At 28.7% G+C, this 12,732-nt stretch overlaps 1 protein-coding gene across 1 annotated transcript; it reads right to left on the bottom strand.

Annotated features, from left to right (window-relative positions):
* Positions 1-46: 46 nt before the first annotated feature.
* LOC145849257 (sodium-coupled monocarboxylate transporter 1-like) lies at positions 47-7,636 on the bottom strand. Its single transcript, XM_082954406.1, has 15 exons — positions 7,460-7,636; positions 6,984-7,094; positions 6,662-6,752; positions 6,157-6,274; positions 5,689-5,756; positions 5,412-5,566; positions 4,405-4,545; positions 3,490-3,619; positions 3,281-3,369; positions 3,116-3,219; positions 2,553-2,713; positions 2,031-2,150; positions 1,696-1,852; positions 1,090-1,181; positions 47-147 (listed from the first exon to the last, which is right to left on the bottom strand). Exons 1-15 carry the CDS (start codon positions 7,600-7,602, stop codon positions 61-63), a joined length of 1,767 nt encoding a protein of 588 aa, XP_082810532.1. The 5' UTR covers positions 7,603-7,636; the 3' UTR covers positions 47-60.
* Positions 7,637-12,732: the final 5,096 nt, after the last annotated feature.

Genomic DNA, 12,732 nt, shown 5'->3' on the forward strand with positions numbered 1-12,732 from the left:
ATATTTTTAAAATAGTTTTGTGTTTTTTTAATCTAATTGTTTGTGATTCGTTTTTTTTTTTCACATTGAAGTTTTTTCGTATTTTTCGCTGTAAAGTTCGTCTTTTTCAAAATTCTCATTATCTTTTCCTTGCGATTCTAAATCACTCTAAAATTTATGATTAATGTATTAAGTTACGTTAATTTAAATTTACTTAATTTTCTTTAACACACCTACAAAAGAAACTACATTAAAATAACCATATTGTGTTTTACATATAAAATGGTTTTAAAAGGTGATTTTAAATACTAATATAACTGTCTCATGAAGAAAAAATAAAAATAAAAAAGCAAAAACTATTTTGTCATATACCAATTTATCCATGAGACTTATATCTTTATATAAGCCTGTTTATTTATCAAGTATGTAAACCTCTTTAAGGGAGCGGGTCAGAATTTCACGGCGATACTTTAGCACGGCGAGTCACTTTTGCACGGTTTGTAACTTTTAGCACGGCGTCATTTTAGCACAGTTTAAAATGAATATGACTTTTAAGAAACAGACTTAAACATTTTTAGGTTTGATATTAAACAGTATTGAAATACTTAATACTATTATATCTACCAAGTACTATGAAATATTAAATTAAGTTTTCTTAAAAAAAAGTAGACAAAACAAAAAAAATAATTCAAGCTTAAAAATCCTACTAATTTAGAGTATTAACATTTATTTTTCATCAGTTAAACAAAAAATTTCATAGTTTTTGAAAAAATAAGGCTCCGTGCAAAATTGAGCAACCGTGCAAAAAACACGCCGTGCAAAAGTGACACACCGTAAAAAAGTAACCCTCTTTGCTAAAGTAACGCTGTGCAAAATTGAACCTCCATGCTAAAGTGACCTATCGCGCTATAGTGACGCACCGTACAAAAATGACGCCATGCGAAAGTGACCCACCGTGCCACCGTGCTAAACTGACGCCGTGCAAAAGTGACGTACCGTCCTGAATTGACGACCCGTGCAAAAGTGTCGCTGTGCCATTTTGGCACCCACCCCTTTTTAAAACTTCATATGCATTCATACAACACCTACAAGTAGTACAACAAAACTCACTGAATCTTGAGATTTGAACCATCTGTACACCCATAAGTCCAGTGCTGGGTACAAATACTTTGCGTCAACATTTTTACGTGCCTTCCAACCTCCTATGTGTTATAATGTAGTGTTTGTATTTATTAAAGATTTTAAACAAGATTGTGCATATAAAATTACTTAGTTTTCAAACTGAAAGCTTCAATTTTAACACAACTGTTTTACACAACTATTTCAATTTTATTGCATTCAGAAATATATTTTTTGATAAAACTTTGATATAAAGTCATAATCAAAATAAAATAAGCGAATATCGACTACATAAACAATGTTGGGTAAAAACTGACAATACAAATAAGTATTTTATTTAATTATTTGCTTAATCCAGTACACTATAAAAAGTATCGTAAAAAACATGAAAAGTCAAACAATAGTTTTTTTTAATCAAACAAAACAAATTATTTACACATAATACAATATGTACATTAAAATTAAGTTGAACCAATGTTCAGACAATTTCGTATTGTTTTTAACAAGTGTATACATTTATAACCTTCTGTTAATTTGCTCTATCTAACAAAAAAAAAAGTAATATAGATTTTAGTATAAACAATTATACATCCTAACCCGTCAACAAGCTGACGGTGAGACCGATGACCAGCGATGCCCCGAACCCGATTGCGGCGTAATATGCGTAAGACACGGCGTACAAATTAGCAATAGGGGGGTATTCCCCTGTAACGTCTGCTACCGTCGTCACTTGCGGCGCTGCTGTTGTGTTTGACTGTTTGTAAATAATAGTCGGTTAAAAATTAAACTAACATGTTTAATTTTTTAGTAAGGCAGTTTATGATTCAAAAGTTTGGTATAAAAAAAAAGAAAACTTAAAATCACTGGATCATAATAAAAAACAGCATAAATACTTAAATTATACCAAATTCAAAAAAATAGTTTTCATATACCGGTAAGTCGCAGCCAAGGTACTTTTTGTTGAGAAACTCCTCCGGAGGAGGATACGTTTGACTGCCCACGTAAATCCAAATGTTCATCCCCAACCCGGAAATAAGCCCCAGCAAAGCGCCCTGTTGATATACTGATTATTAAATTCTATTTATATTCACTTGTTTGTTCGTACAACATCAAACAAGTGTCAAGGTTGTTTAAACAAAAGGCGTTTGAAAAGTTAAGCCCTTCACAAGCATGAGTTTGCAATAACCGCGTAAACCCGACAACACGTTGTAGTGAATGAAAGTAAATTTTAAAATACATTAAAGTGCTGTTCATAGTACTTTATGTTATTGTTATTTTGATGTTTAAAATTTATTTTATAAACTTCTTTAAATTAACTCTTTTGAAGGCTAATCTAAGTACAAAATTCAAAATCGAGATCTTATTTTAAAATTGAAGACAAAGCAAGTCAAGTTTACAAATCACCAGTTAAAAAAGTATAACCCAACAAAAACAATACAATAAATATGTCTAACCCAAGAGTTGGCGAAGGGAAATATGAGTCCCAATGTGAACATGGACAGCACAGGGCCGCCGACCATGCCCAGTATGCTGAGCGCGGCCTGTAGCACCCCTCCCAGCTGGCTGGCCACGTACGCCATGGCTATGCACAGTCCCCCGTATATTATCACGCTCACTGTATAGTGTATGTTACAAAAAATTATAGCTGCTACTTTTGTATGAATGTAATTTAGCTTAGCTTTTGCATTAAACTTTCAGTTAAGAGTTGCACAGGCTGAACATGAAAAAGATTAAAAAGACAGATAAATTGATTTAAAGTTTGTAATTGTTTAGATTTTAAAATATTTTGGGTTTGTATGAAAGCAATGCGACTCGGGGCTGCAGAAACCTTATGAAAATTTAACAATCTATTGATCTTTGTTTTGAAAATTATTAATTTTTTTTTGTTAGTTCTAAATAAATTAAACTACATAAAACAGCTTCAAGAAAAAAAATATTAAAAAAACACTGTTTGTTCTATAACTTCTAAACATTAGCTATCCTAATGTAAACAAACTTAAGTTGATGAACAACTAACCTTTAGAAATCCAACCGATTGCTCTATTGCTGAATTTGAAATAAGGTAGTATAATATCTTCTGTCGTTACACACGACATCGCGTTGATTCCAGAAGACACAGTACTGATGAAAGTTAAATGTGTGTTTACTTAAAATTCTTAATACTGATATGAACTTTTTTTACCTGAGGGATCCGGAAAATACGCAGGAAATGACGATGCCGGAAACTCCCGGCTGGTCTTTGAACAACTTCAAGGACAGGTATGGGAGCAGCTTTTAAAAATTGATGAAATTTTATCATAACTACATACAAAAACTGTGCTTAATGAACGAAAAAATAAAGTAATTAAAAGAAAAAAAATTCGCAAAAATTCCAATGAAAATTCAAAATACCTGGTCGCTAGCTTCGACTTCTCCTGTTGTGAGCGGATCGCACTGGTAGAAGTAAGCGTACATAACCAGCCCGTTTATACACGACAGACTGATGATCACTGCCAAGCCTAGCCAGTTCAGGTACAATGCTCTGATAATGTTTTATAATTCAAATAAAAGTAAAAAATAACTCTAGATAAGAATAGTTTTAACACATAAACATGCTGTGTTTTTATTTCAGCAAGCAAAATGTTAAAAGCTTGCATTGTTTGTTAGGCGTGAAGTTTTTAAAGTTTACGGTTTTTATGCTTGCTAAGAGGACCGCAAAGTTTGCTGGTTAATTTTAAGAAAATGTTGTTTTTATGTAAAGTTTGAGCTACTGTAAGTTTTTTTGGCAAAGTCATATAACAGTTTAATTTTATTTTGAAGGTGTGTTTCTAAACTTAATTTTGAATAGGAAATTACTTTTTGATTGTATATCTGTTTACAAAAATTAAATGTTTACAGCTACAAGTAAACAAAAGTTGTTAACCTTGTTGTTATATTGTTCGTAAATATTTACAACGAAACTTAAGCAAACAACGTTTTTTATTACAACAAATAAGACGGATAAACTTGAATAAACAAGCTTAGAAAAGTAATATTTGCGACTAAGAATTTGATTTTAAATTCACATTACATACAATTATAAGAATACAGACTAAAATACACAGCACATGTGTAGTATATATGGTGAATTTTTTTCTTCAAATTTCATTAAAAAGCAGTGTTAAACGAAACTGTTAAAGAAACTTTTAAGGCAAGTGTTAAAATATTTTTACATTTAATTCTACATAGCTTAATAAGTAAAGTCTCGCAAAAGCATGCTTATGCTTTCTTCATAAGGGTCTGCGATGAAAAAAATCAAAGACGTTTTATAACAATACTGCAACTGACTTTTTTGCTTCGCGTTCGGTTTTACAGCAGAGGTACCTCTGGACTTGCGACTGGCTGACCGCGTAGATTCCCAGCCACAAAAAAGTCCCTCCGACCACCACGCTCCAAAACGAGTGTCTCACGCGGGGATCCACCTCAAAACTGGCGGGAAAAAAAAATTGAATGTAAAATGTTGTATCAAGTCGCAAAATTTGTTAATTTTTTTTATACTACGTACTTTTACTAAAAAGTTGACTAAACGTTTTGTACATTTTGTATAAATTAAACATTTTATTAGTTTGAAACTTGCTTTATATTTTTTTACCAACAAAATGCTGCTATTTTCTTTAGCATTTGAATTTTGTAAAAACTATCTTAACCCTGAGTTATATATTAGGTGTATTTAACTTTTATACTACATTTTCAATTTAAACCGAGGTATTTGCTAAAAGTTTGACAAGGTTTATAAATTATAAAATGAGTCAGCTGTTTTTGAATAAACAAACAATTAAACACAGAAAGTAAATGTTTGTAAGCAAACATTAATTATGAATGATTAGGGTTTACCTTGTTTGATTAGTCAATTTTTTTTGTTTAATGTAGTTCAATTGGTAAATACTCTTTTATTATGGTTATTAGGCCGAATACTGCAAAATACAAAACAGCTTCAGTTATTTAAACTTTAGCGAGCACAAAAATAAGTTTATTGTTGTCGTCATGATTAGATTGATGCTATTGGAAAATTCTTTAAATTGTTCATTTGAAACAAAAACATATATTTTATAATCAACAATTTCTTACATGAACATTATTTCTTATTTAGTTAAAATTAAACCGTTGTACTAAAAAAAAACAATACAGTATAAACTATTTTTATGTTCAGATTAAAGTGCAAAGTTAAAAAAATAATTTAAGTATAACTTAAAAAGCTTTAAAAGTTTTTTTGCTCATATAAACTACAAATTTATATGCTGAAAAGAAATAGAAAATTTCACTTATTAAATACAAACAGTAAAAAGTAAACAAACTGAACAAAATCAATTCTACCGTTGTCCTCGCAAATCTCCCACATTTTACCGATACCCCCAATATCAATGCACCCCTTAATTGTTATGCACAGGAACCCTGCTGTCATGACAACTGCTTGAAATACGTCCGTCCATATGACTGCTTTTAAACCGCCCTAAATATATATTAAAGTTTTTATTTTCTTAACTAAGTGCTGTCTAGTTTAAACTTCTTTGTAGAAACTAATACTATTAATAAAACCAGTATTGTAATCTTTAAAACAAAACATTGACTTACCAGAGCAGTGTAGAATATGCACACAATACCAGTTGATAGAACTGCAGTCCACAAATCAAGGCCTGTCACTAAATTTCAAAAAAAAGTTTATAGTTTTTTATAGGTACAAATTTTCATTTTACATAACATAACATGATATTTCCAAAACTACCAATGTTTTTCGTTTTGTTTAAGTGATGCAAAGCTACAAAATGAGTAATTTTAGATAGTGAAATCAAACATGTTGTATTTTAAACACAACTTTTTGAGTAAACTATCGTTTTAGTTTTAAGTTTTCTAAAATAACAAATGTGCACACCAAAACTTTCTACCTACAGTTTAAAAACATACTAACCGTGAAAATACCTGCGCTCTATAAGATAAAATTAATGCCAATAGAAAAGTTTTAAGCACAGTTTTCTATTAGACTAAAATACTGAAGTTTATGAATAAACACGTGAAGTTACGAAATTAATTACAAGTAATTACCGGCACTCAACGCTAGTGAAGGAGCATATATGACAATTCCAACGTAGAATATTGTTTGAATTATGTAGGTAAGTGTGCCTGCTAGCCTTACTTTTCTGTCAAACCTCTTTTCAAGGTACTATAGAAATATTTATTAGTTATTCAGGTTGTTACAAAACTTTAAAGTTATAATAATATTATCATATATTATTAAAAAGTAAAATAAAAATAAAAGTTTTTACGAAATTTATACAAGTTTTTAAGAGCATCCTACAGTTGTTTAACCCATATTTGTATTTAAAGTAAAAATTTTAAAAGTTAAACTTATTAAAAATATTAGAATACAAGACTTTTAATTTTTTTACATTAAACAATACTTCTGATCAATAGAGGTCTAGCAAGTATCACATTTTTTGTTTACTTTTGACCATCAGTTTTACAATATCAATACTATTAAACTTTGAAAGTAGTCAGTACACTATAAAAAGTCAGTAGATGCTACTTGCACAGTAAACAAACAACAAACCTCATAAGTGCTTGAAATTCCCATTTTGTAGAAAGTTGGTATGTACATTTCAGCTGTGATAAAGCAAACAAATAACATGGCTAGCAAAAACCTGTTTGTTTGTTAACATCAATTTTGTAAAAAGCTGCAACTTTAAGCTAAATATCCAGTTCTACATAACTTGTCGAAGCATAAGGTACAACTACAACAATATTTAAGCTAATAAAAATGATTATCATTAGACTAATTAAAAGTTTATGAAAAAAAAAATTGAAGTAAAACTTTTATGGTTCGAAGAGGAATTTATTTTCTTTAAAATTTTCAATACAACTAATAAACTAACCACCAATACATGGTGCCGTACTGGTACACATCGGCTGGTGTGCCCAGCACTGTTATTGCCGACATAAAACTCACCGATAGTGACAATGCCACCGGTACAGCGGTTAAATTCCTGCAAGTTTTAAGTTTACTTTAGGTGACTTCTAAATGTTTTGAAAACTAAATAAAAACTTTATACTTAGCATTATAAATTGAGTTAATAAAAGAATTATGTTTTTGGTTTAATTCAATAACATTAAAAGCTTTAAAAAAACATTAGAAATCACTAAGGAATTTCTTATGAATGCGTTTGTATCGAAAATTCTAGAATATAGTTCATAAAGCTAACAGAACAAGTTTTAAAACTTTATTTATAGCTATCCATTAACTAAAACTAAAACAAAAACATTTCAAATGTACAAAATATAGTTAACAACAATCTAAAAACATTTTAATACGAGCTTTAAGTTTTGTTAATTTAAATATAAAATTTTATACCTCCCACCAAGCTGGTAATCATCCAGGTCGTCCTTCTTTTTTCTGTCCTTGATGGCGTAGAATATCCCGATGGCAGCCGATATCCCCAGTGTGCACCCGAACACGACGTAGTCAGGGGTGGTCAGGGTTTCCTTTTCAGACATTTTTCAGCGCTCAAATATTAAGTGACTACTTACAATTAAGCTTTTAAACATTAAAAATATTTTATATTGAGAAAAAATGAAACTTTAACGTCATATGCGAGTGTTTTACTACAAAAGAGTGTTTGCAAAATTCAAACGGTAATTGAGTGCATTGTAGGTTTAAGTGCCACTTCAAATACGCGCTTGTTTAAAACTTCGTTTTGAAGCTGCACAGGTAACCGCTAAACACTTACTTCTAAAAGTTCTTAGTACAAACAAACACTATGTTTGAACTTTTCTTCAAGGTGATTTAGAGAGCTTCATTTCTTTTCAAAAGACATTTTAGCTGCACCTCATTTTGAAAAAAAGCAATAAAAATCTTTGCTTTTGTGGGTTTGTTTTATTTGAAGTAAAAAATTGAAGTGTTGACTTTGAAAATAAACTGTACTTAAAAACTTTCAATATATATCTTTAATGCTTTTAATTCAACTGTTTAAAATAAAAAATCTAAAATTATCAGAAAAGGATTTAGCTTTTGTATAAATGCTTATTTAAATTATTTCATCAATTATTACCTACAAGAAGTTTTTTTTGATAACTAATAATTTCCTACATTTATCTAAATACAAAAAACAATTCTATAACGCGAATTTTATTTTACTTAGCTTATGCTCAAAAACACACAAAGAAAAATAATTAATCCCTGCTTCTGAAAATATACTTGTTTTAGATAGCTTATAAACTTTTTAAAATTAAACTTGAAGTAAGCAATGTTCTTCTAAAAGTTATAACAATTTTTATAAAAGAAAATCAAAAGTTTAAGCTATGACGTTTTACACTAGCAATAAAACATAAGGTCTAAAAACGTTTAACAATATTGCTGTAAATCGAAAAAAGTTAGATTGAATATTCTGACTTTTTCACATATATGTACGAGTTTAATAAACAAAAGTACTAAATAGCCTTTGTATACACCTTTATGAAAAGCTTTTGTTGTACTCAAACAAACTTTATGTTTTCAAAGTAAAAAACAAAAGAGTTTGATGTAAAACCAAAAGTTAATATTTGCATTCGACTACGCAATGCAATATTGCGAATGTTTACTTGTTATTACCACTTCAATTGTGTAAGTATACAAAACTTTATATAGCTTTTTCACACAACATAATAAATCTAAACATTTGAATAATCTTGCTGGTCTGAACAATTTTTTAGGATAAAGTAATAGATAACATTAAAACTTCTCATTAACAACTTTACTTGTGACCGGTTTTGGTGAAAAAAAAAACTGATTTTGTCAAACAACTAAACAAATAGTTAATAGATTTTTTCTCACCGAAAACGGTTACTCATAAAACAGTCTAGTCAACTAGCACCTTATTTTTAAACAAATAAGCTCTTTACAAAGTTATGTTTCTATACGACTATTAGTATAAGACTAAGATAGTTTTTTTTCATCAAACATTAAGCTGTTTTATAAGTAAAAACATATTTAAAAAACACAAACTAACAGAACAAATTTTTGCAATGAATGTTGTTCTTTTTATTTTAAACAGTAACTCAGTATCAGTTAAACAATTAGTTTTTGTAAAAAACTTCTGTATAACGAAAAAAAAAAAGAATAGTTAAGCCGTGCATTAATTTAGTTTTAGATTTTGTGAAACTTAAATAAGTACATGTTTTGTTTTATTGTAGTAATTGTTCAGAGTTTAGTAGAACCTTAATAAAATGTATAAAAATACAAAAGTTAAAGAAAAAATTACAGCAAGTATTAAATTTTCAGTCATATAAAGACTCGTACAGATAACCATGTTTAATATATTTAGTACTAAAACTTTTAAATGACTAAAATTGAAATGTAGTTATATCAATTAAGAAGTAAGTTAATTTGTTGTTTACAAATAAAATACGAACTGCATTGCTATATGCTTGTAACTAGCAAAATCTTAAAAAACGGAATTTTTGTTCATTAAGTTTCTTGCTAATACAACACTGATTTTGAACAATGTATTGTATAGTCAATTAGGAAATTTTATATGCTAAATGTTTATAAACACGTGTGAATTTTAAACAAAGAGTTTTTCATTAAAAAGTAACTTTTTTATCAAATCTGAACAACTACACTGTATTCCATTTGGTAAACACTTTTTCATTTTAAGTTTTTATAACAACTGTGTAGGTTTGGTTGCCTTATTCAATATAAAGATAATAAATTTATTAATACAGTAATCGGAGCAAAAACTCTACAGCTAAATCAAAAAATTTAAAAAAATATTTATATATAGTTTGCAGCTTAGACTTAAAAAGCTATTAATATTCCATCAAAAATACTGAACAGCTTGGAAATATTTCAAAATTTATCCAGCTTAATAGTTAGATATACGCATTTAAACCTTAATGATTAAAGTGAGGCAAATATTTAACCCTACAAAGTAACACTTAGAGAAATCATAACTAACGTTCAATAACTTCGTTTTCAACCTCCAGACTTACAAATTTGTTTAAGAGTGAAAATTCTAGAAAATTGACGTTCGAAACTTTGGAAAATAGTTAAACATACGAAGATATTGTAAGACTGATAAAGTCTACGCGATTCAATCATTAAAGGCACAAAAATAAAACTTATTGTCCACAGCCAGACTAAAAAAATTTGGACAGCGCTTGGTCACTGTAGAAGTTCATAAATGCCATACTTTAGTTTGTCTAATTTTTGTGACACTAAATGCTCCGGTTTACTATGCTGTTATCGCCACGCGTTTAGTTTTAAAAGATAAAGTCAAAAAAGTAAAATATTTAGAAACGTTTGATTAAGGAAAATTAACTTTCGATTAATATGATTTTAAAAATGTTTAGTTTTTTCTACAAGGTTGCAAGTTGATATTTCTTATTTCCGTACATTTTCACTAGCTTCAATCTATTATAATTCAATTATGTAAAATAGTTTATAGGAATATCTAGTAAACAGAATCAAGAATTAAAACAACAAAAAAACTTCTTTTTTATATGCATTTAAATATCAAACATTAAAAGAATTATTTTATTCTAAAATTTTATCTACTTATACTCTTAAAGTTATTTATATAAGTTGATAAAAAAAAGAAATTTTTATAGAAAACTTTATTCACTACTCAAGATAGTTTATTTTATGTACATATTACAGTTTAAGTTATGAAAACCTTTTTTTAGACTATGTCTCAGAAAACAACTTGAAACTGAAAAAAAAAAGTACCAGAAGATTTTTTTAGAAAAGATTATGCTTATGAAAAAATGATGGAACAAGTCTACCATAGCTACTAAGACTAACGATTTTTTAGTAAGTTTAATTTTATTAAATCTCAAAGATCATTTGAATCTTAAAAGTAACAAATGGTTTAAATGATAAACACTGCTATATTAACAAAACAATTCACATTAGTTTCCTAATATACTATAAAGTTGAAATTGTCAGCATCATTCCTGGACAAAACATTAAACTGTATCCGTTGTGTATGACTCGATAACCGATTTTTTTTATACACAAGATCCTTGTACAAAAAACTTGGGGCTCTTTATTTTGCCGTTCAATAAAATATTTTTAAATTTTCGTTTATATGTATTTAATAAGCTTGATATATTGATATAGAACTTTATATTAAAAACTCTAAGAGCAATGGGTCGGCAGTTTTATAAGGATTTACGAAAAACTTGTTCCCAGATCACATTAAAATACCTTTGTAAGCAAGAGTACTTTTGAAAAATCTTACCTTTTAATGGTTACACAAAAGAAAACGTGTGTCATGAAGCAAGTCAAACAGAGTCAGCAGTATACATATGAGCACAACAAATATTTTTGTAAGTTTTTATACTAGAAAAAGGTTAAACTGCATTAGTTTTGATTTACATAGACAACACAAATCTTTTCTTGGCAGGCTACAATTAACCAGCAGTTTGACGACTCGCCTTCTGATTTTGCAAGTAGCAACAATCTTTTTTATTTGCTAAAATTGTATATAAAACAATCAAAAACCGATGATTACATTTAAGGGGAAAAGGTATAAATTGCACGAAGATAAAATTGCAGGTTGCTAATTTTGCACCAGGGAACAAAATTGCACGAAGACGATTTTGCACCAGAGTAAAATAATACAGAATAAAAAATAAAATTAATAAAAATAATTGCTGACCGAGGGTAAGGCTAAAAGTGACAATTAAATAAAAATAATTAACAAAAATTCTTTTTTTTTTTAAAAAGCTACTGACCAAGGGTAAGGGGTAACAGTGATAGTAAAAAAAAAAATAATTAAATAAAAATAAAACAACTTACCGACCGATGGTAAGGGGTAACAGTGATAGTAAACAAAAAAAAACTAAAATTAACCCGTGCAAAATTGTCTGCTCGTGTATAAGTATTTTTGTGCAATTTTATCCCCACGTGCAAAATTATCTTCGTGCAATTTTGTACGCATGCGCAATTTAGACAGCTACCCACATTTAACACTTATAAAAGGGCCATAAACAACTTAGGCTAAACAGCTTATTGTTGGTTAGAGTATTTTGGTTAAAAAAAATATGTAATGATACCAAAGATGCAGATAAAAATTTTTATTTGCCAACTAGTTTTTTTTAAAGATTAATATCCCTTTTGAAACTTATCCATACAAACTAAACTTAAGGATGCCAGAGGTGTTTGGAGAAATTTCTTTCAAGTTTTTAGGTAAAAAAAGTTTTAGCTAAAAGACTGTCTTGAATATAATAACAACATTGAAAAGATACTGTAAAGCAACTTTAAATGTGATTTTTAATTTAAGAAAATTAATGATAACAGTAATATTTTGTCTACATGACACATTTTTAGCGTCAAACCGAAATTTCCTTGGTTTATATGCAAAATTTTTTTAAAAGTTTGTCAAACTCCAGGGTTTTTAGTATCCCTTTCTTCTATAAAGCACTCAACAAATAAAAACCTAAAACTTGAAAAGTCTCGTAAACTAAAAGCAAACATGATACTTCTGTGATCATTTTGTTTCGCTTTTAAAAGTATATTGAAAATTTTCTCAAGTATTTGTAAAAACTACTTGTTGCTTAGAACTACAGGCTGCAAATTGCATGAAAAAAATCATTACAAACATAAGTAGCTTTAAAAAAGTTAGACTTTTTCTTAATGCTTATTTG

Source organism: Thalia democratica, chromosome 1 (genome assembly GCF_965202585.1).
Source record: "Thalia democratica chromosome 1, ktThaDemo2.hap1.1, whole genome shotgun sequence".
Classification (NCBI taxonomy): domain Eukaryota; kingdom Metazoa; phylum Chordata; class Thaliacea; order Salpida; family Salpidae; genus Thalia; species Thalia democratica.